Source organism: Rhinolophus ferrumequinum, chromosome 15, assembly GCF_004115265.2.
Source record: "Rhinolophus ferrumequinum isolate MPI-CBG mRhiFer1 chromosome 15, mRhiFer1_v1.p, whole genome shotgun sequence".
In the NCBI taxonomy this organism is placed as follows: Eukaryota; Metazoa; Chordata; class Mammalia; order Chiroptera; family Rhinolophidae; genus Rhinolophus; species Rhinolophus ferrumequinum.
Genome location: NC_046298.1, coordinates 50,597,448 through 50,622,587, shown reverse-complemented (window position 1 = coordinate 50,622,587; position 25,140 = coordinate 50,597,448). Strand labels below are relative to the sequence as shown.

The 25,140-nt window shown below is 44.1% G+C and overlaps 1 protein-coding gene across 9 annotated transcripts in view; it reads left to right on the top strand.

Annotated features, from left to right (window-relative positions):
- Positions 1 to 3,209: 3,209 nt before the first annotated feature.
- The window catches only part of LOC117034569 (zinc finger protein 606), a 36,748-nt gene continuing 14,817 nt past the window's right edge, over positions 3,210 to 25,140 (top strand). Inside the window, exons 1-9 of one of the 9 annotated variants that reach the window (XM_033127653.1) lie at positions 3,210 to 3,297; positions 4,305 to 4,413; positions 5,215 to 5,373; positions 5,798 to 5,886; positions 13,005 to 13,142; positions 14,127 to 14,253; positions 14,491 to 14,586; positions 16,766 to 16,842; positions 20,173 to 20,289. In XM_033127653.1, the coding sequence (XP_032983544.1) occupies positions 4,383 to 4,413; positions 5,215 to 5,373; positions 5,798 to 5,886; positions 13,005 to 13,142; positions 14,127 to 14,253; positions 14,491 to 14,586; positions 16,766 to 16,842; positions 20,173 to 20,178 (723 nt within the window). In that variant the 5' untranslated portion in view covers positions 3,210 to 3,297; positions 4,305 to 4,382 and the 3' untranslated portion in view covers positions 20,179 to 20,289. Of the gene's footprint in view, positions 3,298 to 4,304; positions 4,414 to 5,214; positions 5,374 to 5,797; positions 5,887 to 13,004; positions 13,143 to 14,126; positions 14,254 to 14,490; positions 14,587 to 16,765; positions 16,843 to 18,898; positions 18,951 to 19,029; positions 19,092 to 20,172; positions 23,330 to 25,140 lie in introns of those variants that run through there. The other 8 variants (XM_033127646.1, XM_033127648.1, XM_033127645.1 and 5 more) reach the window with 8 other exon arrangements.

Here is a 25,140-nt window from a genome sequence, read left to right as displayed (position 1 = left end):
AATGTTAATGGTTGTTATCTTATAGGGGGCAGGATTTTAAGCAATATTTGTTCTTTACCTTTTCCTGAGTGATTTTCATTCTTTATAATGAATTTGTATCATTTGAATTAAAAAGAAAGAAAAACTATACAGCAGTGAAAATTAATGAACTAGATTGTCATATCAGAAAGGCAAATCTTGCAACGATAAATACATGGAGGTAAAAAAGGAAAGTTGCAAATAAAATCTGGTATCGATAGCATTTATATGAATGCAAAACGTGCAAAGTAAATACTGTTCTGTATTGTTCTTGAATACACACACACACGTAAAGTTTCAGGAAACATGAGGAGTGACCCACATCTCATTCAGGACAGTGGCTGCCTCTGGAGAAAGGGGGTTTCTATTGGAGAGGAGAACAGGGTTTTCAACCATGTGGGCAATGTTCTTTTTTTTTTTCCGGCTTTGGAATGCATGTGTTCACTGATTTCCTTACAACTTTATCAGGTTTTACTTATTTTTCTTAAAAGAAAAATGATCAGACCTCTCACATTAAATTCCACGGGTGTGAGAAATTGCAGGCTGAATGCTGAGCTAGCGACAAAGGCACCTGGAAGAGTTGTGGAAGGGGAGCTTCCACAAGGTCACTGACAGTGATGCATGTTGACTTCCATGCGGGATACTGAGTAACTCAGCCTTACCAGCTAAATGCCCATAGTGTTGAACTCAGTAACTCCTGGGCATTTAGCTAGTGAGGCTTAGTTAATTCTAGGATTTGAGGGTACAAGGTAACTTAGAGTCTAGCTTACCTGTGTTAGTTATTTTACTATTGGTGACTCTACAACCTAGTTCATAAAATGCCTTACTTGTTCCAAGTAATGTGCCCTGGACCCCATCCCCCTTTACGTTTCATTATCATCTGGCTATGAGCAAATGGAACCAACTGGAGCGCACATGTGGCACAGGGTGACCACTCTGCGCATCCCTCAGACAAAGGCTATGTCTGGGCAGAACCTAGATTCTCCAGCTCTGGTCTCTTCCCACTCAGAAACCTCAGTGGCAGCTCACACACAGATCAGACTCCCCTAATAGGGGCATCCAAGATGGCTGTGCAGCCCAGCCCTTGCCACCTCATAGCATGGAGAACAGGGTACTCTCCGGCACCCTGGGGTCGCTATTAGGGGAGAGGGCTTGGGTCAGAGGGAAGCAGAATCTTCACATAACTGTAATCCACTTCCCACCCCGCCCTTGGTGAATAGCTCTGAGTAGACAGGCCTCTTCTATGCCCTGCATTGTTCTGGGTACTACAGGCTGAACTGCAGCCTACAATGAAAACCCTTGAACCTACTGCCTGTTGGCTCTACCTTTAAAATACTAACATGTCCCCAGTCTGACGACTGATCACCACCACTCTGATCCAAGCTGCCATCATCTCTCTACCTTGATCACTACATTGGTTTCTTGGGTCACTGTGGTCCTTCCCTCACCCTCATCTATTCTCCACACAGAAGCCAGAGTAATCCTTTGATGAGGCCAGAGCCTGTCACTGCTCTGCTCGGAGCCATGACCCCCATTTCACTCAAAGCCAGAGCCATCACAATGCCCCTGAGGCTCTCTGCACTGCAGCCCCTACTGCTTCTCTAACTATGGTGCTGTTGAAAAGAAGGTGGACAAAGGAACAGGCAAGGCGAATAAGGAGCAAGGAATAAAGTCCTGGGGCCCAGGGAGTCTCTTAAGAGAGGGTCATTCCCAACACAGGTGGGAAGGAGGTGTCCGTGGGCTCCATAACGGGATTCCAGGGTCAACTGGGGCTGGAGGACCCGTGCCAGGTGAGTAGGCTTTCTTCCTTCCTGTTCATGCTCTTGAATAGTGGCCTTGATTGGCCGCTGACAGAAGTTTGGTTTGCCTTGTTCCCTGCTCTGTTCCTCAGTGTCATTCAGTAAATGATGTCACAAGGGGAAAAAAAAAATCGCAAAACAGGTAGATGATAATTTATGTTCCCATAAAGCTTTGCCATCTGGAGACCATTTTGGGAACAATTTCTGATATTCTCAGCAGTAGGGGCTTCATATCCCAGAGAAAGTTCAAAATTACGTTCCTCATCTGAAGAAAGGTATCATAAGAGCCCCTTCCTCAGAGTCTTGTGTCGATGTAGAACGTCCAAACCAGTAAAGAATTTTGATGAGCTAAAACTGACAATTTCAGGAAAACAAGATCTCAAATGGTCCAGTGAAGGACAATTTTGCAGGTTCTTTCACTCATTTGGAATTAAGGAAGATTACAGGGAGGTGGGAGAAAGCAAGGCAGGGATCAGATTATAGAGATATAGTAAAGAGATTCTGTGCTCTCTTGAGGGTGGTTAGTCTTACTTCAAAGGTGTGTTAACCAAATGCACAGAAACCATGGACAGGGATGCTTAAGGCAAAGATAAGCCATTTACTGAAGAAACTGTATGCCTGGGGCGTGACTACTAACCGTGACCTGCCCGGTTAGGAATTTATGGTCAGATTACCCAGGTCACTTTCCCTAGCACTCCTATTTTGGCCAAACTTGTAAATATTAAAGGAAAGGATCCCTTGAAAGCGCTCAGACTTCATTAAGTTCCTATTGCTCACTGAGCCGCCATTTTACAGACCAGCAAACTGAGACTCCCCACCGGACTTACCCAAGCCCCCGAAATTGGGCAACCTTGGCCGGGTAGGGCGGTCTGGGGCTGGGACAGTGCAGCCTCCTTACAGGAGCCTAGGACACTAGCAGCCGGGTTAAGTCCACGGCGCCACGGACTCCAAGGGTAGAAGCGCCCCTAACCAGCAGTGGAGGCGCTTCCCACCAAACCGGAAGTGTGCCTCCTGGAACTACAACTCCCGGCAGGCCGTGCGACGCGTCCCGGTCGACGTCGGGGAGCTGCCGCCATTGTCCGCGGCTGAGGTGAGGCGGTCGCTGGGGTGTTGGGGGCTCGGAGCTTCCGGAGAACGGGCGGGGAGAGGCGGCACCTGCCATTGCGGCGGGCGCGGCACCTGGGCAGGTCCTACGCCTGCCCTTTAGCGTCGGCTTCGCTTCTGTCTCCTCGGCCTGCCGACCCTCCGCTTCTAGGCTTGCGGCCGCGCGTGGCCGGGCTGGGCGAGCCCCCTGGCCCGCAGTCGCGGCCGCAGGCCCAGCGCGCCTTTGTTCCCCAGGCCGCGCGCCGAACCTCGGAGCAAAACAAAAGCTGAACAGAAGGTGTGTTCCCACCTGGCGAAGCGCCCCCGAACAGAGAAGTCGCCTGCGGAGAGAGCGTCGGGGACCGGCCGGAGGGGGAGGCCGGCAGCTGCGAACCAGGTAAGGGCGCCTCTCGCTGGTGCGCGCTCCTGAGTATCGCATCCACGTTGGGGTTGAAATCTGGGGCAAGAGGCCAGGAAGCAGGCGGTGAGGACGCCTGTGAAACCGTTCATGGGAAATACCCACATTTCATTCCCTATCGGGCGTTTCTCGTTGGTACTGCGCTGAAGGACGTCAGACGTGGACTGGGGACAGCCCTGGGTTCTTTTAAACATGCAGTGACGGCGGGACTTTGTCAAGTTGCAAACAGCGGGGCAGAATACGGTTTGCCTGTTTTGAGTGTTGGCGCTGATCCCGGTGCTCCTGGGGCCCGGCGGGCGATCCACTGCTTTGGCCGCACTCCCAGGAATCCACAGAGCTCCGCCAGTTGGCGCCGCTACCCTCAGAGAGGGACTTGCACAAAGACCCGGAACCTAGGGACTTGGAGGTTTAGGCTTCAGACCAGGAGACGAACAGGCTTAGGCCTGGTAGGTGTTGCAGGTGGATTCTTTTCTTTTAAAGACATTTCCACAACATAAAATTAACCATTGTAGTGTATAATTCATTGGTTTTGTTGTACATTCAGGAACTCGTGCGAGTATCACCACTATCTAATTACGTTTTCATCATCCCCCAAAAGAAACCCCAGTAACTATTAAGTGGTCACTCCCCATTCCTCCCTCCCCCCAGCTCTAGGTAACCACGTATGCATGAGGGTTGCTGGTAGATTTTTACAATAATTCTTGGCAAATCACTGAAAAGTTACCTGGACATTGTGACTGGCTGTCTCCTGGGAACCTTTGACAAATTTCCACTCTGTCATCTTGGATGGGGCTCTTTTTCAGCTGATTCAAATCACCTTTTATTTCTCTCCAGGAATTCTGTTATGTTTTTGACATGTCAACATTATTTTCTTAAGATGCTGCCTAGCAGTCCTTTGTTGCTTCTGTGGGTGGGTTCTCTTCTTTGTTCCCACTGGATCTTCTGTGAGAAGGGACCACTTTTGTCTTTTTCACTTTTGTCTCTAGGTTGGTATTGCAGTTGCTTTCTTTATGTCACCAGAATCCAGTGTTCCTGGCAGGCTCCTGGTTAATTAATCCTGTGGGATGGCTGCCATCAACCCGTGGGCCTCCTGGGGTGAGTCCAAATCCTGTTCCTTCTGGGCCTTCCCAGCAGTGACTTACTGTAGTCAGGATTCAGAGCTGGGGAGGGCCTGAGGGCTTCTGGGATTGGAGGGGATCTGTTTTGGTACAGAATTAGAATGAGTGAGATTTAAAAAACAACAACAACAAAAAACTTGGTTATTGGTGAAAGGGGAAACTTGGTGTAAAAAACATTGTAATTTTTATATATTTTATAGTCATCTCCTGAGCTATTTTATTAGTTCTAAGAGTTTTCTGGTTATTTGTGAGATTTCTTAGACCATCATTCAGACCATCAGAATTTCTTTACCACTCCTAAATTTTACTTTTATTATTGTTTTTCACTTACATAGCACTAGTCTGTAATTTAAGAGCAATGTTAAATAGTAGTGTGATATCAGTTGTATGTTTTACCCTTAAGTGAGTTTTCAGGTATCTCTCACTAAAGTCATCAAAAAAGTGTCTTTCTACTACTTATATTTTTGAAAAATTAGGTAATGTTAAACATTTTATCAGATACCTCTTCAGCCATTTCACAGGTTTTGTTCTTAATTGTTCTGTGGCTATATCATATCTATACATTTCCTGACGGTGACTGACCCACCTGTGCGTTTCAGGTATAAATCTAGCTTACTATGTTGGATCTTTTCACATGCCTTTGGGCTCTGTGTATGGAACTTTGTTATGCCCATTAGTGAGTGCCCATTACTGTTTTCATGTTGTGGCCTTTGGTCACTAGGATTGGTGTCAAAGAGTACCTTTCCATTTCTTGTTCTAACCTGATCTTTTGGTACAGGTGTCCTTACGGACCAGTCCTGGGGGATGGCAGCTGTTGACCCATGGGCCTCCTGGGGTGAGTCAAGAACCTGTGTCCCCATTGGCCATGTTGGCTGCCATTCTGTGGCCTCTCCCAGCAGTGACCTGCCATGGCCAGGGATCAGACATGGGAAGCCAGGTGGGGCTTTAGGGGAGGGGAAGGGGTTCTAGTCCAGATCTGTCTGTACAGAGTTGGAATAGGGAGGACTCATTCTGAGGGATAAGGTGGGGGAAAAGGGGATGGTGACATCTCTAGGACAAGGTGCATGAGAATAAATGTGTGGTAATTTAGGGCTCAGACCCAGAAAGCCTATGAATGGACACTGCTTCTCAGAGATGGTGCCTCAGAGCAAAGGGGGACAGTGTGGGGTTCATGTGTTTAGGCACATTCCTTGTCTTCTCTGAGCCCCATTTCCGTCATCTATAAAATGAGGAGGTGTGTCTCTTCCCTTGTCCAAGGGGGAGGGCCAGGGCTGGCTCTCTCTGATCCCTCCCACCCACCCCCAGGAGGGCACACTTCTGGCAGAGAGAGCTGCCTCTATGACTATGCTTTCCTCCCCCAGCTCTGTATCCTCAGGACCCTGGCTGGCGTATGGAGGAGACCCCCGAGGAGGTGGGGAGAGCCGCTGGGCTCCTAACAGCCCAGGTCCAGGTGAGGTGTCCAGGTTGTCCGCAGCCATCCCACTCCCTGTGATTCCTCAGTTTAGAACATCTACTTTGGGTAGATGGAATCAGGCAGAAGTTTATCATTTCCTGAGCACAGACAGGGAGAATTCAGTTTCCCATGATGCAGAGCCTCATTGTTAACCAGCCGATTGACAGTCCTGAGCCCCGGCTGTTCTGTGGATTGTTTTGGTGGATGAGGGACAACCCCCTTGGTTGTCAGCCCCCCCACCCCGTCCCCTTTCTCCTCCCACCTTCTCTCATGTATTCAGTGCCTGATTCAGGTGATGTTTGGTGAGTGCTGTGCTTGCTTAGAGGGGAACAAGGACACATTTGAGCTCTTGTCCTAAATCGCTCCCAGGGTGGTTCAGTCAGCTACTAGGCACCACAACCTGCCTGGTGCCGCACGTGTGGTTCAAGACACAGAAGTCTGAGACGCTTGGGGAGGCCCTGAGCCTTGAAGGAGCAGAACCCAACTGATACCTCAGGATGTGGGACAAAGTCTGCATAGAGGTCACGGGGCACAGAGCAGCTGGGGTCCTTTAGCTAGGTCGAGGGAGGCTGCCCAGGACGTACCTGAGCCAAGAGGCGAAGGAGACACATCAGCCAGATGGGCATGGCTGGTCAGCAGGGGTCTGGGCTCCTGAAGCACCGCGGGGTGGCAGGGGGCACTGTATGACCAGTGTCTGGGTGAAGACTGACCCCACATAGATTTTAGGCTGGAGAGGGCAAGCCCAGCCGGGCTCTGAATGCCTGCTGCACAGCTGGGCTCCATCCTGGTGGTAATACGGAGCCTGGGAAGCTCTGGGAGCAGGAGGTGGTAGGATTCACAGTGTGGCTGGAAAGATGTCCCTGGCAGGGGTGGGGAGAAGGGGCTATGGGAAGCAGACTGGCATTTCAGGCTTCAGTCTGACCAGGGCCTGGGAGCAAGATCTGAGAGGTGTTAGTGGGTCGAAGCAGGGGGACTTTGACTTGTAAGAGCACAGGGGTGGCTCTTGAGAGAAAAAGGATAGCAGGGTTGATGGTGTTGGAGAGGTGTCGTCTTCCTTCCTCCTGCCCAGCCTCCTCACTAGAGGCAGCCGCTTAAGAAAAAAAATATTTTTATAACAGATTTATTAAAATATTCATATACCATAAAGTTCAACCTTTTAAAACGTACAGTTCAGTGGTTTTTAGTATCTTCACAGAATTGTGCCACCATCCCCAGGATCTAATTCTAGAACATTTTCATTATCCCGAAAAGAAACCCCATATCCATAATGGTCACTCTTTGCACGCCCCCACCGCCCCCCCCGTCCAACCCCCAGGGTCTCTATGTATTTACCTATCCTGAACATTTTATATAAAGGGAATTGTACAATATATGGCCTTTTGTGTCTGGTTTCTGTCACTTAGCATGTTTTCAAAGGGTTATCAGTATTGTAGCATGACTCAGTATTTTATTTCTTTTCATGACTCAGGCAGCTATTCTTAACTTACTGTTTTCAGTTTCTTAGGGTTATCTCCATATTTCTAAATGAGAGCTTTTTATCCTAATTCATCAAATATACATTTACTGTATTGACTCCCTGCTGTGAAAGATGAAGAGAAATAGTTTCATTACTCTAAGTCTTTTACTTCTGAGTTAAAATAATGAATCAACTAAATGTGAGATACTATGATATAAAAATATTAATAATGTCTGTTAACTTTATACCTCCCCCAAATTTAAAAAAAAAAAAAAACACACAAAAAAACTAATGAGCCCTCTCACAGTTAAAGGTGACTGGTGCGTCTGGGTGTACTACCCCACGTGGCAGCACTACTCTCCTGGGCTGCCAAGGGCCTGGTCTGCACGGTGCCGGGTGGTGGTTGTCTGGCATCAGAACGTGAGCGACGACGATGTTCACTGCTGATGTAACGTATAGTCACTTTTACATCCTGTGTGGAATCAGCAGTGAAGCTAGGCCAGGCTGAAAAATGGGCCCCGAATCAGTGTCTTGGAAACAAGTTAGTTGTAATAAAATGCTGTGAAGAAGCTCTAATAACCACTGTGCTGCATTCTGCTATTAACTTAGGTGAGGGTTTCTTAGAATTATTAGGGTTAACACAGAAAATGAAATGGAGAATTCAAATAAAAACACCCTCCAATGTCTGAAGAGTTGTGATTTCTCAGAACATACTCCTGGTCCCCTCTCCACATTCACTTTGGATTTTTCCTGTGGGGAAACTCGAGACTTGAATCATGTGAGTTTTGTACTGAGCAAGGTCTTCAGGAACACAAATGAGCCCCGTATCCCTTTATTGTTCCCTCCAAGTTAAATATTTACTGAAATAAAGCATTCACCTGGTGAAAAAATCAAGTGCTGTCATCCCTTGTTATCTGAATAGTCTGTTCTTAGAAACATGTTGGCGAGTGAAGTTTCAACTAATTGGAGCCCAATTCCCATTACTTTGAGGAATAGGGAAAATAATGTAATGTCTCAGCCTATCTGAAAATCCCAGCCAGCCTCCCCAAGTATGGAAACTCCCAAATCCCTCTAGAACAGCCCACCAACGATTTCTGCATGATAAACAGTATGCTCATAAAACACCAATAATCTGGTACCTTGCACCTGTCCTTGGCTGTCTTGAGAATGTGCAGTCTCATTACATTTCTCTGCAAAGCTTGTACTAAAATATTAACAAATAATGAAATTCTGAAGATTGCAAAGAGGCCATCTGAATTTCCCCGGGTTCTGTGAAGGGACGACTCAGAATTTAGGTGATGCAGGGGCAGTCCCATGAGATCCTGTCAGGCAAACAGCTGAGACCAGCTGGGCACCCTCTGCAGTCTCCCAAAACCTTCCCATGGTTTAACTGTGCTGCTGGTGTGTGAGCAGATTCCAGAAAGTACTTTAGAAAGCCTAAACTCCCACGTGTGCGCAAAGCATGGAAACAGGAATGTTAAGTCCTCCTAGCAGACGTAGCTGGAAAGGGCTCAGTCATTCCTGGGGCGGGGCCCTTCTTTGTCCTGCCCCCTCACCCGTAAGTGTCAGTAACCGTGACATCTGCAATACCTCTCCTAGCCCAGGAACGTCCCTGTTGTCTCTACAGCTGGTTAGACTAGGTGCCTGTCTTCTGCCATCTCTCCTATGTCATCTCCAGCCTTGGTTTTGCATTTTTCTTTGTATTCCTGAGGCCTCCCATGAACTGTGAACCCCAACATGGGGACATATTCATCTGGGGTCTTTTTTTCTTTTTGTTAGTCGATGGCCCTTCTAGTTTGATAACATCTCTGTCAGTTCTGGAAACCTTTTTTTTATTTAACTTTATTTTGACAAATTCTGTAATTACAGAAAAGTATAAAAAGTAATCAAACATGATCCCCATCACTCTGAATTAAGTTGTTCATGTTTTGTCATACTTTATTTTCCTTTACAGTCCCCAATCACATTTTCTTCCCATCCTTCCTCAGAATGACTCATGGTGTGTATGCAACTAATCCATTTTCATACTCATGTAGGTAATAAACTACATAGACATGATAGGTAATACTGTTCTTTTCTAAAAAATTGCTTTTTCTACACGTAGCTTTTGTACAGCTTGTTTTGAACACTCAAAGTCAACTTTGAGGTCCGTGCATGTGAAATGCAGGTTAGGTTAGGTTCGTTCCTTTTGCCCCATCAGAGAGGTGGACTCTGTTCATCCTATCTGTGGATAGGCTTATAAGTCTGCCTCCCTGCTCCATGTCTGCTGTTCCAACCACAGCTGTGTGGACATTCTTGCAGTTTCCTTTTGTGCACATGTGTTTTTCTAGGGATACCCCTAGAATCGGAATTGTCTGAAGTTCAGGGTGTGCGTGTTAATATGATTAGTGCTGCCGTATGGCTCTGATGACCTAAAGCCACTTCTCAGTGCCTTATGAGAAAGGGCTCATTTCCCTCCCTCTTCACCACCACTTGACAGTCTCTCTTAGTTTTTGCTTATCTCAAGACTAAATGGTATATTGTACAATTTTAATTTGCATTTCCTTGATTGCTAGTGAGGTTGAATATCTTCATATGATGGTTGGCCATCTATGTCCTCACTGTGCCGTCCCTAGATTTCTGCATGTTTTGACTTAACTGATATGTAGGCAGTTTATATACATTCTGGATCTTGATTCGTTCCCATATATAAACTATCTTCTGGTCTGTAGCTTGTCTTGACTTTGTGGTGTCTTCTATCAATCGAATGTTTTTCAGTGTATTTTTGTTAAACATATCTGTCTTTGTTCATGCCTAGTGTTTTTGTTTCTTTTTAAAAGATGTCCTATAGTTAATAAAAACATCCCTCGTGTCCTTTTCTTTTATAGTCCCTTTCTGGGGTCTTCTGTTAGATGGTGGGTGTCCTGAATGAACTGTGTCTCTCTGATCTCTATATTCCATGTTTATTTTGGGGGGGCAGGGCCTGGCCATCATATTCTTGCCACCACGGAACTCTTTCTGAGGCCTTTTACATGATGGCCATCCTGAAGCAATTGCTCTGTCTTCTAGCTCTTCTTCACATTCTATAAATTATTTCCTGATCTCTCAGAGATCCTCTCATATCGTCCTGTTTTGTACCAAAATCTTTCATCAGAACCAGAATTATAGCTCATTGACAGCTGGGCTGCCTGGACTCTTACTGGCCGCTGAATTGGGTCACCTATCCAGGGAAGAGCTGGGAGGGTTGTTCGAGAGTCAGGTCTGCTTCGTCGTTGGCCTGCCTCCCTGTCTGTCTCTGTCTCTTCTGACGTGTCTCACTCTAAGCTCCGTGGGCCTGGATGGGCCAGGATCACCAGGTAGGTTCTGCTGCCAGTTTCCCAGGCACACAGCTGGCTGTCAGGCCACAGATTCCCCTCTCTCCCCATGTCAGGCTGAAGGTCTCAGCTCACCAGCCTGACAACCTCCCACACTCGAGTCTGATAAGGCTCGGGGGAGTTTTGACCACATGTAAAGGCTGCTGGTTGTGCTGCCCACAGGGGAGGTGGGGGAGCTGGCAAAGCTGTGCCGAATATACATCTTCACCTCCCCTGTTGTCAGCCTGACTCTCACTCCTGCCTTCACTGTATCCTTTAACCTGGGGTCCTACCTCCATTGCAACCCTTTCTGATGTGCGGGGCTGGGGTCACCTCTGCTCTGTTTCCATGGGCTGCCACAGTTTCATCTGTTCCCCATCTTCCAGGGACGTGCGGACCACCACGTGCCTATGGCCTCTTTTCACCGGCTGTGATATTTCTGTTACTTTCTTTAAAAAAAAAAAAACAAACTTTTTTTTTATTTAGGAGATTTTTAAACCCAAAGGTGAACCCTGTATTAGTTTCCGGTTGCTGCTGTCATGTGACTACAGACTTAATGTCTTAGAACAGCATCACTTTACTCCCATGGGGCCCAGAAGTCTGGATGATGGCAGGGCTGGTTCCTTCCAGAGGCTCAATGGAGAGTGATTCCTGGCCCTTCCTAGCTTCTGGAGGCCGCCTGCATTTCTTGGCTCATGGCTCCTTCCTCCATCTTCAAAAGTGTGGCACTCCGACCTCTGCTTCCATTGTCACATCTCACTATGACCGTCCTGCCAACCTTTTTCACTTGTAAGGACCCTTGTGATGACATCTGGATATCTTTAATCACATCTCTGCCGACTCCTTTTGTCATATTGAGGTAACAGTCACAAGTTCTCAGGATTAGGATGTGGGGGATGTGTGGGGGGGACCGTTATTCAGCCAACCACTGACACCCATGTTCACCAGCTTTGCCAGCTCATCTCTAAGCTTTCTGCCTTGCCATCTATTCCAGCACAATCTTTTTTGTAAAACTGGAGTATTTTCAAGTGTATCTTAGATATGTTTTACCTGTTAACACTTCAGTGTATATCAAAGAGATACCTACGGTAAGGTGACCACATACCTTGTCACACCCAACGAAATTAACAATTCCTTAGTATTACCTAAGACCCAGTTCACCTTCAGTTTTCCACACTTGTCCCCTGAATGTCTCTTTACAGTTGGTTGGTTCAAATCGGTCTAAATAAGGACTGTACATTGCATGTACTTTGTATGCTAAAGAAAACAGGTCAATTGTTAGTTTGCCTGCTTTTGTCCTGGTGATGTGATTGGATGACTTCCTCCATCCCTTTATCTCCTGTAAACTGGTGGTTGGGCTAAGCTAGGGTAGATTCAGGTTCTGTATTTTTGGCAAGAGAACTTCATAGGTGGTGCTGGGTCCTTCCTACTATGTGGCATCAGTGGGCTCAGGGTGTCTGGGTGTCCCGTTTTCAGATGACATGATAGATTTGCGAGTATCAGTATTGTCAGTTTGACATCTCTGTTACCAGCTTTCCTGTCTGCCTTCATGGACAGCAGTCACTGTTGATCAGTGACATTGTCCACTTTTATTAGGTGTTGCTGAAGCTCTAATGATTTCATTCCTTCTGTGTCTATTAGATATGGTTCTCCTATTCCTTTTAAATGTGTTTGTGGCGGGGGGCATTCCACTGGGGTCTTGAGAGGGGTGGGAGTTGAAGTTGGGGCTCAATCTACCAGCTTGGCAGCTGACAGTATAGGTGAACTCGGAAGCCATCTAAAGAGATTAGGTAGATAGCAGGAGATGAGCAGGCCTCCTGGCGGGTCCCCCAAGTGCCGTCACTCTGAAACTGAACTGAGGCTTTGCTTCTGCACTTCTCTACCTGAGGTTACATTTAAGTAAAAACCTTACATTACCCCAAAACATATAAGAAGCAGCCATCAAAGAAACTCAGGCCCCAAGCAGGTCTGTAAGATGAAAACCAAGAAATTGACATTGATGAGTCCAGGGTTGGGGCGGGTTTCACTGAGGGAGGTTGTGGTCAGCAGTTTAAAATGCTTTTTGGAGTAAGAGGGTCATAGTAGTAGGGTCACTTCTGGGTTCTCAGCCAGTTGTCATTTGGAGGGGAGCAGTTCAGGACAGAGATGCAGCACTGAGGGCTGGCGCTGATCAGTTTAGAACCATGACTCGCAGGGGCAGAAAGTCCTGCCATCGGGTAGGAGAGAAGTGACCAGACAGCTGTGAGGGGGTGGGTAGAGGGTTACAGGGCTCTCAGTGGAAGCACACTACACATGTGTCTTGTGGTTGATTCTGCACCGACGGAGAGGTCAGAAAGCCAGCTTCCAGCTGGAGAGGAGGACCACAGTGCACAGACAGGCCAAGAGGGGACCTAGAAGTGAGCTGGGGCTGCCACAGACCCTCTCCCCTGATGCACAAGCTCACTCCACTGCACCACCACAGGGAGGTATGCCCCTGCCACCACACCCCCTCACCCCCACCCCCATACCCAAGGCTTATGCTGATTGCTTCCAAGGATTGTAAGTGATACACTCATTTCCCAAATCACAGGAAGATTAGAATTCATCTTCCCTGTTAGTTTTCTAGTGAGTATTCCTGGTTCTATTTTCCTAAAAGCATCAGTTTGGATTTTTTCTAACTCAGAGTGCTTTTGACAGCAACTGTGATTGTCCTTGGCTCAATTCTGTCCCACCCTAGCCCCAGTCCTTGGGACAGAGATGATCTAGGGACAGAAAATTCCACACTGTGGCCAGGAAGATAGACTGTGAGTGTTCAGATCACCCTTCCAGGTCCTAGCCCCAAGATCTCTGGTCTGATCAGAGGTAATGTGCGTCCACCTGGTCATGGCTTTATTAAGCATCTACGTGTATATCTCCAGAGAAGACGGGGCGTTGCTTTAGTGGGAATCCTGTCCACACTGGCCAGTGTCACTAGGATTGGGCAAGAGTCTTGGGAACAACCTGCTCATCTTTGTTGTGGTTATTGTGGCCCAGATGGCTAATCCCTAAAAATATATCCCAGATGTGGGTTCCTGGGTGGCTCCCAGTGAGACGTGATCCCTATCAGAATATTGAAGATATTCAGGGCTACTGCTCTACATCTTGTCTCCTCCTCAAAGCTGTCCGGCTCACTTCCTTTCCAGAAAAGGTCCTTCCTACTATGTGGCATCAGTGGGCTCAGGGTGTCTGGGTGTCCCGTTTTCAGATGACATGATAGATTTGCGAGTGTCAGTATTGTCAGTTTGACATCTCTGTTACCAGCTTTCCTGTCTGCCTTTCCTATGGACAGCAGTCACTGTTGATCAGTGACATTGTCCACTTTTATTAGGTGTTGCTGAAGCTCTAATGATTTCATTCCTTCTGTGTCTATTAGATATGGTTCTCTGGAGGGGGTGGCCCCAGGCTGAGGAGAAATGTGTGTGCTCTTTTAGGAACCTGTGACCTTCCGGGACGTGGCTGTGGACTTCACCCAGGAGGAGTGGGGCCAGCTGGGCCCCGCTCAGAGGACCCTGTACCGCGATGTGATGCTGGAGACCTATGGGCACCTGCTGTCTTTGGGTAAGGCAGGTGCTGCCCACGTATTTCCACTGCAGTACCTTCTGTGCTCCATGTTTAAGACTCGCCTCAGAAGGGCTGAGTTGACCTTGAGCCCTGAGCTTCAAGGATGAAATTCCTAACACTTATAAAGCAAGAAGTTGTGGGACCATGCTTATTCTGCCCAAGTGATAGGTCAGGGAGGAAGAGGCAAGGGAAGCATTCCAGGCTACACAAGTCTGTGTTTTTCCTCACGTGTAGGGAAGCAGATTGCCAAGCCTGAGGTTATCTCCCTGTTGGAGCAAGGAGAAGAACCATGGTTGGTGGAGCACACATATCCTCAGAGCACCTGTCCAGGTGAGAGCGGGCCCCAGGTGGGAGCAGGAAACCTCCTAAGCCCACCTTGATAGAGAAATCGGCTGAGGCCACGAGGAGTCATCTTTCTCAGACACATTCACAGTTCCCTCCAAAGAGCCTTATCGCTTGCATTGATTTTGTTGTTGTTGTGCTGCTGTTGATTCAGAGCAGATAGGCCCTTTTTTTAACAAGGTGAGTTATTGTAAGTTACACTTCTATCCCTTGCCATCTGCTTTCCTGATGCCTCTCAAAACTCTGCTATGCCTTTCTCTCAGATAACTTCTCATTCTGTAACCTGCTTTTTAATTTCTTCTTAATTCATTTATTGCTGAACTTGTTTCCTGTAGCCACAGACTCTTCCTTTTTTTTTAATACTCTTTGACCCATTTTATTTTTAGAACTGTATCCCAAGTATATATATGTGCTGCAGTGCCAACTGAGGGTTTTTTGTTGTTGTTTTTTTTTTTTAGTTTCGGGTATACAGAACAATGTAATAGACATTTACACCCCTCACAAAGTGATAACCCCATTCCCCCAATCTACTACCCCTCTAACATCGTATATAGCTGTTACAATTCCGTTTTCCATTGACTCTATCCTCTATGCCACAGACTCTTCTTTAAAAATATATATATATGTTTTTTTAATGTAGGTGTAATTCACAGGGTATTCACAGGGTTGACAAAACTTAAAGCTATAAAATAGGTAAGGTGGAAAAAAATCTCATTATTATTCTCTCCTCTTACCCACATTATTCTTACCCCCAAACATACACACACACACACGCAACCAGTTTTTTTTTTACTATAAATTTTTGAGTTATTAGTGGTTGCCCTGCAGATTATAATTAACATCTTAACCTGTAATAATTGAGTTTGGATTAATACCAATTTAATTTTGATAGTATTCGAAAACTTAGTTTCTGTGTAGCTCTGTCTTCCCCTTTTTATGCTATTGTTGTCACAAGTCACGCCTGTACGTTGTGTCCCTCACCATAGATTTATAATTGCTATATGTAGTTGTTTTTCAAATAAGAGAGAAAAAAAAAGTTGGGCCCTCTCGGTGGCTCAGGCGGTTAGAGCTCCATGCTCCTAACTCCGAAGGCTGCCAGTTCGATTCCCACATGGGCCAGTGGGCTCTCAACCACAAGGTTGCCAGTTCAATTCCTCCCGTCCCTCAAAGGATGGTGGGCAGCGTCCCCTGCAACTAAAATTGAACATGGCACCTTGAGCTGAGCTGCCGCTGAGCTCTTTAAAAAAAAAAAGTTATAAACCAAAAACGCATTTACGGTTTTGATATATTTATCTATGTAATTACCTTTATTGGTGTTTTATAGTTTGAGTTACTATCTAGTGTCCTTTCATTTCAACCTAAAGGGCTCCCTTTAGCATTTCTTGTAGGGCAGGTTTGCTAGCAGCAAACTCACCCAGGTTTTGTTTATCTGGGAATGTCTTGATTTCTCCATTTTTGAAAGATAGTTTTGCCAGATATAGAATTTTTTACTGATAGTTTATCTTTCTGGCATCCATAGTTTCTGATGAGAAATAAGCTGTTAGTCTTATGAGGACCACTTGTCTGTGATGAGTCGCTTCTCTCCTGCTCCTTTCAGGATTCTCACTTTGGCTTTGGCTTTTGGCGGTTTCATGTGTATGCACATGGCCTTCTAGATTCCTAGGAATATGTTAGAACTTCTCAGAGTCCCCATGGACGTCTCATTCCTTGGCTTTTCCTTTCATCTTTTTGATTTGTGTATTGTTTCCCCAACTGTTTCCTTTCATCTCAGACAGTAGCAACTTTAAAACATTGCCTGAAAACGTTTGACAGATAGATACCTCTTCCCTAGAAGCTTTTAGCGCTATTCGAGTTCCCGACAAGCCTTTCAAGGGGGGTCTTCCAGGGAACCACCAGACAGGTCAAATAAAGGTTATTTATTGGGGACGAGGCTTTAATAAAGCTCCAGCTGTGTTCTCCCTCTAGTACCAGAAATATGGGCTGTTATTTTCCAAGGCTACTGCTGAGTTTGGGAGCCAGAGATGGGACTAGGGTAGGTGAAAAATGCTACAAAGCTCACTGTTATTATAAAAATTCAGCCTTTTCTTTATTAAACTCTCCCTGGGTGGCTGCAAATCTTTGGTTAATTTATAGAATTCTGAAGCAATTGATTCTGTGTTTCTGATAGTTTTTTTGGTTGCTTTCACGGAGGGACAAAACTTCAGAGGTCCTCATTTTGCCATTTTCACTGACATTTTATCCAAGGTAATCATTTTCAGTATTTATGTTGCATGTTTCCAGAGTTTCTTTATGCAACTACAAGCATGTAGGGATAGGTAGTTACTTTTCACCTTTCGAAAGGTAGAATATGACACACACTGTTCTGTATCTTGCTGTTTTTGATTTAACAATGTACCATACCTCTCCTTGAGTCCTGAAGATGGATGACATCCCATCCACTCTAATGAAGTGGGCTTTTGTGGAGTCTCCTAAGTTGCCCCCTATTCAGATCTGAAACCTTATAAGGGCTCCTGAATTCTGGTGGCTTTAACTCTCCCACCTTTAGTGCTGACCATTCTAAGTTGCCATCCTGAGCCCTGTGGTTCCACCACTTCCGTTCTTATACTTCTATCATCTTGCAAATCATCTCAGCCATTTCCTTGATCTTGATACAACCAGGAATCTCATTGCATCCTTCTGGATTATGTCTCCCCTCCTTCCTAATGTGTATCCCTGGGACCAGCCTTCAGTGAGTCCTCTAAGCTAGAAATTGAGAAGTCGTCCTGACTTCCTGTTCTTTCCTCTCCAAGAAGTGATCTCTCTTCTAACTCCCGAGATTTTTTTCATCCTCTGACATGTCAGCTAAGCTTCCACCAACGCCATTCTCAAGTCCCTTCCTCATAAAATTGCCGCTCAAATTGATGATTAAATTCTTACTTGTTATTAGCCACTTCAGGTGTTATTTCTAGATTTATGGCCCTGAAATCTTCCATTATGAGGTCAGTAAATCTACAGTAATTCAAGTTGCCTTTTACACAACTGACCAGATCAAGACCTTCCCCTTTTTTCTATTATTTTTCTCATTTCCTGACTAATTCCTGAAGCTTACTGAACTGGCATCTCGGTGTCTTCCTCACATGTCAGTCACATCATGCCTTTCCCCCTGGTGTATGTAGTGGCGGTCTTTTTGTCTATCTGCATTTGAGTCATGCTCGAAGGCTAAGCTCATGTTGTTACTCTGTGTGGTTGCCTCTGTCATAGCTAATCTTTCCGACCTCCCACCCACTTAGCATCCACAACCCCACAGTTCCTTAGTGGTACATTGTATTTATTGAGCATAACTGTTTAGTATGTCCTCTAATCACAGAGATTCTATCTTCCAGGTGAAAGTTCTCATTGGTCTTTACATCTATACTTTCTTGACTTGTCTCTGGTTCTGGATACTTAGGCCACAAGGGTGTAAAATTGGACAAGAAGTGTTCATTTGGTCAGTGAGTTGGTCAGCTACTATTTTTAGGAGTTTCTACTGGAAGGATTCAAAAGCTATATGAAGATTTTTTCCTAACTTCTAGGAGCTAAGCTTGAAATTGGTAATAAATGCTAGTTTTTGAGCAGAGTAGAGCCTCTGTTGTAATGAACTTTGGTAGTAAAAGGGGGAAAATGGTGTATGGTGAAGACAGAACAAGAAAAAACTAGAGAAAGAGGACAGGGTCTAGGTCCTGTTGTGTACCTGCAGCTTTAGACCCTGTGGTAGGCTGATTGATGACACTCCCCCCAGAAAAGCATGTCCACTCCTAAACCTGGCACCTTATATGGCAAAGGGGGCTTTTCAGATGTGAATAAGTTAAGGACCTTGAGATGGAGAAATGATCTCATATTATCTGGATGGACCCATCATAATCACGTGGTCCTTATATGAGTGAAGCAGTAGTGGCAGAAACACAGGGAGGAGATGTGGTTGACAGAAGCAGAGGCCAAAATGATGTGCTTTGAAGATATGAGGTGTGACAATTAAGTTCGTGAACGTGTTGCAATGATGTTGCTAACCTTTTTTTGATATCAGAGGGATTATTCATTATGAATTTGTACCAACTGGACAAACAGTTAATCAAGTTTACTATTTGGAAATGCTGAAAAGGCTACATGAAAAAGTTAGACGACCTGAATTTTTTGCCAACAATTCATGGCTCTTACAGCATGACAATGCACCAGCTCACACGGCACTGTCTGTGAGGGAGTTTTTAGCCAGTAAACAACTGTATTGGAACACCCTCCCTACCCACCTGATCTGGCCCCCAATGACTTCTTTCTTTACCCGAAGATAAATGAAATGTTGAAAGGAAGACATTTTGATGACATTCAGGACATCGAGGGTAATACAACGACAGCTCTGATGGCCATTCCAGAAAAAGAATTCCAGAATTGCTTTGAAGGGTGGACTAGGCGCTGGCATTGGTGCATAGCTTTCCAAGGGGAGCACTTCGAAGGTGACCGTAGTGATATTCAGCAATGAGGTATGTAGCACTTTTTCTAGGATGAGTTCGCGAGCTTAATTGTCCGTCCTTGTTGAGGAAGGAGGCACAAGCCAAGGAAAGCAAACAGCTTGTAAAAGTGGAAAAGGCAAGGGTATGGATTCTCCCCTAGAGCTTTTGAAGGGAAGCTACTTTGATTTTAGCCCAGTGAAAGCCATTTTGGATTCTGACTTCCAGACTGTAAGATAGTCAGTTTGTGTTATTTGAAGCCACTACTTAACAGGTGTGATAGTTTGTTGCAGCAGCAGTAGCAAACTAATGCAGACCCCTTCAGTTGTTGGAGGATTGATGCCTCAGCAATGATGACAGTTGGCTTTATATATTGAATTTGCCAGACATTTCACTGGATTCATAATCTCATTTCATCATCAGAAAAGTCCTCTAATGATAGTGGCAGAGCCAATATTTAAATACAGATTGTCAGATTATAACGTATGTATCTGTCTTATCACAATATACTGCCTTTCAAGTTAATCTCGTATGTCACTGCTCCATAAATGATTCTGTAGTTGTTAGAAGAACTTTAGGAGTGTCCCTAAATCATGTGACTTTTGCCCTTTGGGCTAATGAATTTTGTGTTATTGACTGAACTCTATGGAGTAGGAAGTAATGTGATAGCATATTTTCATAGATAACATCCTGGCTTGAAGCCTCTGTTGGTGATTTCTCTTAATGCTACCCCGTCCTATTTTGGCAGGTGTCAAAACGGGAGCAGTAAGAGCATTAGAGCACATAAATAAATTAAGACACCTTGGTAATTTAAACATTATTTGCTAAGGGCCTTGCTCATCCATCTTTTGTTACCATGGATAAATATTCCTGAATGGACTTTATCAGTATTTAAGCAAACACTTTATATTCTGATTACTTACTTTTGTTCACTTTTTCTCCTCTTTTCAATTGTGATGTTTCTGGTTGTTACAAGTTTATTTGAAAACAAGTTCAGTCTTGCCTTTTCAATAATATGGACCAAAAAAAAAAAAAAAAAAATTTCACTTTTTCCACTATATTCTTAGAAGTTCTTTTTCTGTGCTCTCACAGCTTTTTTTTCTGTTTATTTCAGAAATGATGAGAAATCTTGAAAGCAAAGCATTGATCCCAACGCAGAACATTTTTGAGGAAGAACAATCCCATAGCATGAAGTTAGAACAATACGTATGGGGTGATCCTTGGTTCTCCAGGTTAGAAATTTTGGGATGTAAAGACCAATTAGAAATGTACCACATGAACCAAAGTACAGCTATGAGGCAGATGGTCTTCATGCAAAAGCAAGTACTGTCTCAAAGAGGCTCTGAGTTCTGTGAATTTGGGGCAGAGTGTAGCCAGAGCTTAAACTTTGTTGCACCTCAGAGAGTTTCTCAAATAGAACATTTCTATAAGCCTGATACAAATGCTGAAAGTTGGAGATGTAATTCAGCCATAATGTATGCAGATAAGATTACCTGTGAAAGTAATGATTATGACAAAGCTTTCTGCCAGTCTGTGCAACCTATTCACCCTGTAAGGATGCAAACTGGAGATAATCTTTTCAAATGTACTGATGCTGTTAAATCTTTCAATCATATACTACATTTTGGTGATCATAATGGAATGCATACAGGAGGAAAACTCTATGAATATAAGGAATACCATCAAATCTTTAACCAGAGCCCATCCTTTAATGAACATTCAAAACCTCATATTGGGGAAAAACAGTGTGGTTACAAAGAATATGAGAATATCTTTTACTTCTCATCCTTTATGGAGCATCAAAAAATTGGTACTGTAGAGAAAGCATATAAATACAATGAATGGGAGAAAGTCTTTGGGTATGACTCATTCCTCACTCAACATACAAGCACTTACACTGCAGAGAAACCCTATGAATACAATGAATGTGGGACATCATTCATCTGGAGCTCTTATCTTATCCAGCATAAGAAAACTCATACCGGAGAGAAGCCCTATGAATGTGATAAATGTGGAAAAGTTTTTAGGAATCGTTCAGCCCTTACTAAACATGAACGGACTCACACTGGAATAAAACCCTACGAATGTAATAAATGTGGAAAAGCCTTCAGCTGGAATTCTCATCTTATTGTGCATACGAGAATTCATACAGGAGAGAAACCTTACGTATGCAATGAATGTGGGAAGTCTTTCAACTGGAATTCCCATCTTATTGGACATCAGAGAACTCATACTGGAGAGAAACCTTTTGAATGTACTGAATGTGGGAAATCTTTCAGCTGGAGCTCCCATCTTATTGCCCACATGAGAATGCATACTGGAGAGAAACCCTTTAAATGTGATGAATGTGAAAAAGCTTTTAGGGATTACTCAGCCCTTAGTAAACATGAAAGGACTCACTCTGGAGCAAAACCGTATAAATGTACTGAATGTGGAAAATCCTTCAGCTGGAGCTCCCACCTTATTGCCCACCAGAGGACTCACACGGGGGAAAAACCGTATAACTGTCAGGAATGTGGCAAAGCATTCAGAGAACGCTCAGCTCTCACTAAACATGAAATTATTCATTCTGGAATTAAGCCTTATGAATGTAATAAATGTGGAAAATCCTGCAGCCAGATGGCTCATCTTGTTAGACATCAAAGGACTCACACTGGAGAAAAGCCCTATGAATGCAATAAATGTGGGAAATCCTTCAGCCAGAGCTGTCACCTGGTTGCTCATCGAAGAATTCACACTGGTGAGAAGCCCTATAAATGTAATCAATGTGAAAGATCCTTTAACTGTAGCTCTCACCTTATTGCGCACCGGAGAACTCACACTGGAGAAAAACCATATAGATGCAATGAATGTGGGAAAGCATTTAATGAGAGTTCGTCCCTTATTGTACATCTGAGAAACCATACTGGAGAAAAACCCTACAAATGCAATCATTGTGAGAAGGCTTTCTGTAAGAATTCTTCTCTTATTATTCATCAGAGAATGCACAGTGGAGAGAAACGCTTTATATGCAATGACTGTGGAAAAGCTTATAGTGGTCACTCAGCTCTGCTTCAACACCAGAGGAGTCATAGTGAAGAGAAACTCTATGACTTGAATTGAATTGAATTGAATTGATGAGAGATTGTCTTTTGTACATTTGATAACACATTGAAAAAACCCCTACAAGTATAATCAAGAGGGAATTTTTTAGTAAGAGTTCAGTAAGACTTCTCCCTTTATTACTAAGTAGAAAATATCTTCTTAGAAGAAACCTATGAATGAAAAGAATAGAAGAAAGCTTAGCAGTTCTGTAGCTCTTATTTAACTTCAGATAATTACAGTGAAGAAAACTCCAAACTCCTCTCATGGTCCATCAGTAATCCTACTTGAGGAACTTGAATGTAGGGAATGAGACATATTTTAGTAAGAGGTCTCAACTATTTGTGGATCAGAGTGCATTGTTAAGGAGAAAACCTTATGTTAGGAAAAGTGTTTCAGGTGGAAACACAGTGTTTTGCATCAAGCTGGAGTATTAGATGGGAAGATTTACAATAACATTTTGTGCATAATCATGAAAATACAGATTCTATTATTATAATGTGAGGGTCTAGGTGCCCTTTAAGAAATAGAATATGGAATAGTAAATCTGAATTTAAGAAAAAAATAGTATTGAATGGGATATTTACTGTTGATAAAGATTAACCTTAGAAAAGATGAGTAAATGAGATTTCTAATGGTGGAAAGGTTATTGCCTAGAAGTATAAGACTGATGTTGTTGGAACAAATGGTGATACTTTATAACCCAGTGTGTTGTTGTCCATGGTTTACTCATTCCTGCATTGTTGGACATTAGTTTGTAATTTGTTTTAGGCAATCACTATAAGTTATAATTATGGACAATGCATTAATATACATAATCTGAAGGAATAAAAAGGACACAGAGTTGTATATACATATGTACTATGACACCTAAAAAAATGTATATGGATAAGGACTGAAAAGACATATGGAGAAATTAACCCCGTTAATTTTTTTTTTAATTTAAAATTTAACATAGCACTTGCCACATGCTAGGCTTTGTTTAAAATGCTTTTCAAATATTAACTTGTTCAATCCCCTTAGTTCTATAAGATAGGTACTATTATTATGCTAATTTTGCAAATGGAGAAACTGAAGTGAAGATGTTGAGATATCTACCTAAGAACGCAGAGCTAGCAAGGAGTGACGCTGAGATTGTTTGGCTCCAGAGTTCATGTTTTTAACCACTATGTTACACCTCTCCAGTGATTCTTTTTCCCCTAATATTTTTTGTCTTTTGTTCAGTGTTTATATAGTAGATATTTGATAATAAAAATCAAGAAATTCCTAAACAGTGAAAAATAAAGTTACATGGCTCTCTTTCCTGAAGGATTTCTGGTAACATGAGAGCTAAGCTCCCTTTGGAATTTGAAGTCTGGATTGGACATTCAGGAGGACTGCATTTTCTAGGACCTGGGTTCCCTAGAATTTTACCACCCACAACCCTGAACATTATAACGGAATGGGCTGGAGGACTCATTGGAGGTTTGGGCAAGCCAGATGAATGCTCAATGAGGCAGAGGGCAGGAGATGCCACTGCACATGGGAGCACCATTCCACAAGTTCTCCCTTGAAATCATGTTTATATTTTCTTTATGTTCTCCAGATGAAAAGGTTGCTTGATCACAGGATTCAAAAGGGAAGGGTGCTAACCAGTCCCTATGGAGTGCTCTCTGAGTTCTCACAGGGGAAGTGGGCAGGATGGATAGGAGGATTTGGGTGGCTTCTTTCCACTTTACAAATATGTCCTGTATTTCCCTAACATAACGCCAACAATCCTTCCTGGATAGACTTCCAAGATATTGGTTGAAAATCCAGGGTATAAAAGGTTCATCTAGGTCCATGACTCCTCAGTGGTTGACAAACAGTGGCCTCCTGGTGTCAGGGGATGTTGTATTCACCATATGACTGCTGTCTCTGGAGCTTACATAGGTAAGTAATATCTGATTCCCTACATTTCAGGGCTTAAAGCATAGTGTCAGCCAATAAATGTTGCCGGAGTAAATTGAAGTAATTGAATGGATTTCTTATGTGATTTGAGCAAAGACGCTTGGACAGAATCGAGTTAGCAATATCATCTTTAAGAGAATGCAGCCTAACTATCAAGTGTCATACTGCCAATATGTGGGTATTGTGTTCTAATACCCAGTGTAATACACTGAGTGAATCCAGATTCTCTGGTTTAGGGACTCCAAGGGGTTTCATATGTCACACACAATATTCCACAAGCATCCTGACAAGTTATTCTATAACTCTATTACCAAGATTAGTGTCTTTTAAATCCCTTGAACAAACCTTACCTCACACTCACTCCTGGCAGAGGACTTTGCTTCCTATTTCCCTGAGAGAGTACAAGCAAGCAGCAGAGGCCTCCGTGGTATCTCCTCCTCCCTAACAACTTTCCAGCGTTGGTGCCTGTGTTTTATTTATTTTTTTAACTTTTTTAAACTTTATTTAAGTGTGTTTTTCCAGGACCCTCAGCTCCAAGTCAAGTAGTTTCAATCTAGTTGTGGAGGGTGCAGCTCACAGTGACTCCTGTGGGGATCGAATCATAACCAACTGAGCTAACTGGCTGCCCTGGTGCCTGCGTTTTAGAAAGTAAAATGCCTGGAGTTGTCTGTTCTTTCTGTCTTCACTTCCTTTCCAGTCTTTGTTGAACCCACTCCAAGCCTAACTTGCCAGTGGCCTCCAGGTTGCTAGGTCCAGTGGTCAATTCTGTTTTCTTCCTTGACATCAGCAGCATCTTAGCTAATGAATCATTTTGTCCTTGAAACATGTTCACTTGCTTTTAGGACATCCCTCCTGCCTCTTAGCCTTCATTTCAGTCTTCCCCACCACCCTTACCTCTCACCATCAGGGTGCCCATTTCCTGTCTGCTCGCACTCTCTTGATGACCTCATCCAGTCTGGAGGCTTTAAACAACCACAGGATGGTGATGACTTTGCTTTTTAAGGCAAAACTCATCATTTTTTAAGTGAATTTTGAAAATGTCCACACCCTGTAAGTACCGCTGTAATCAAAA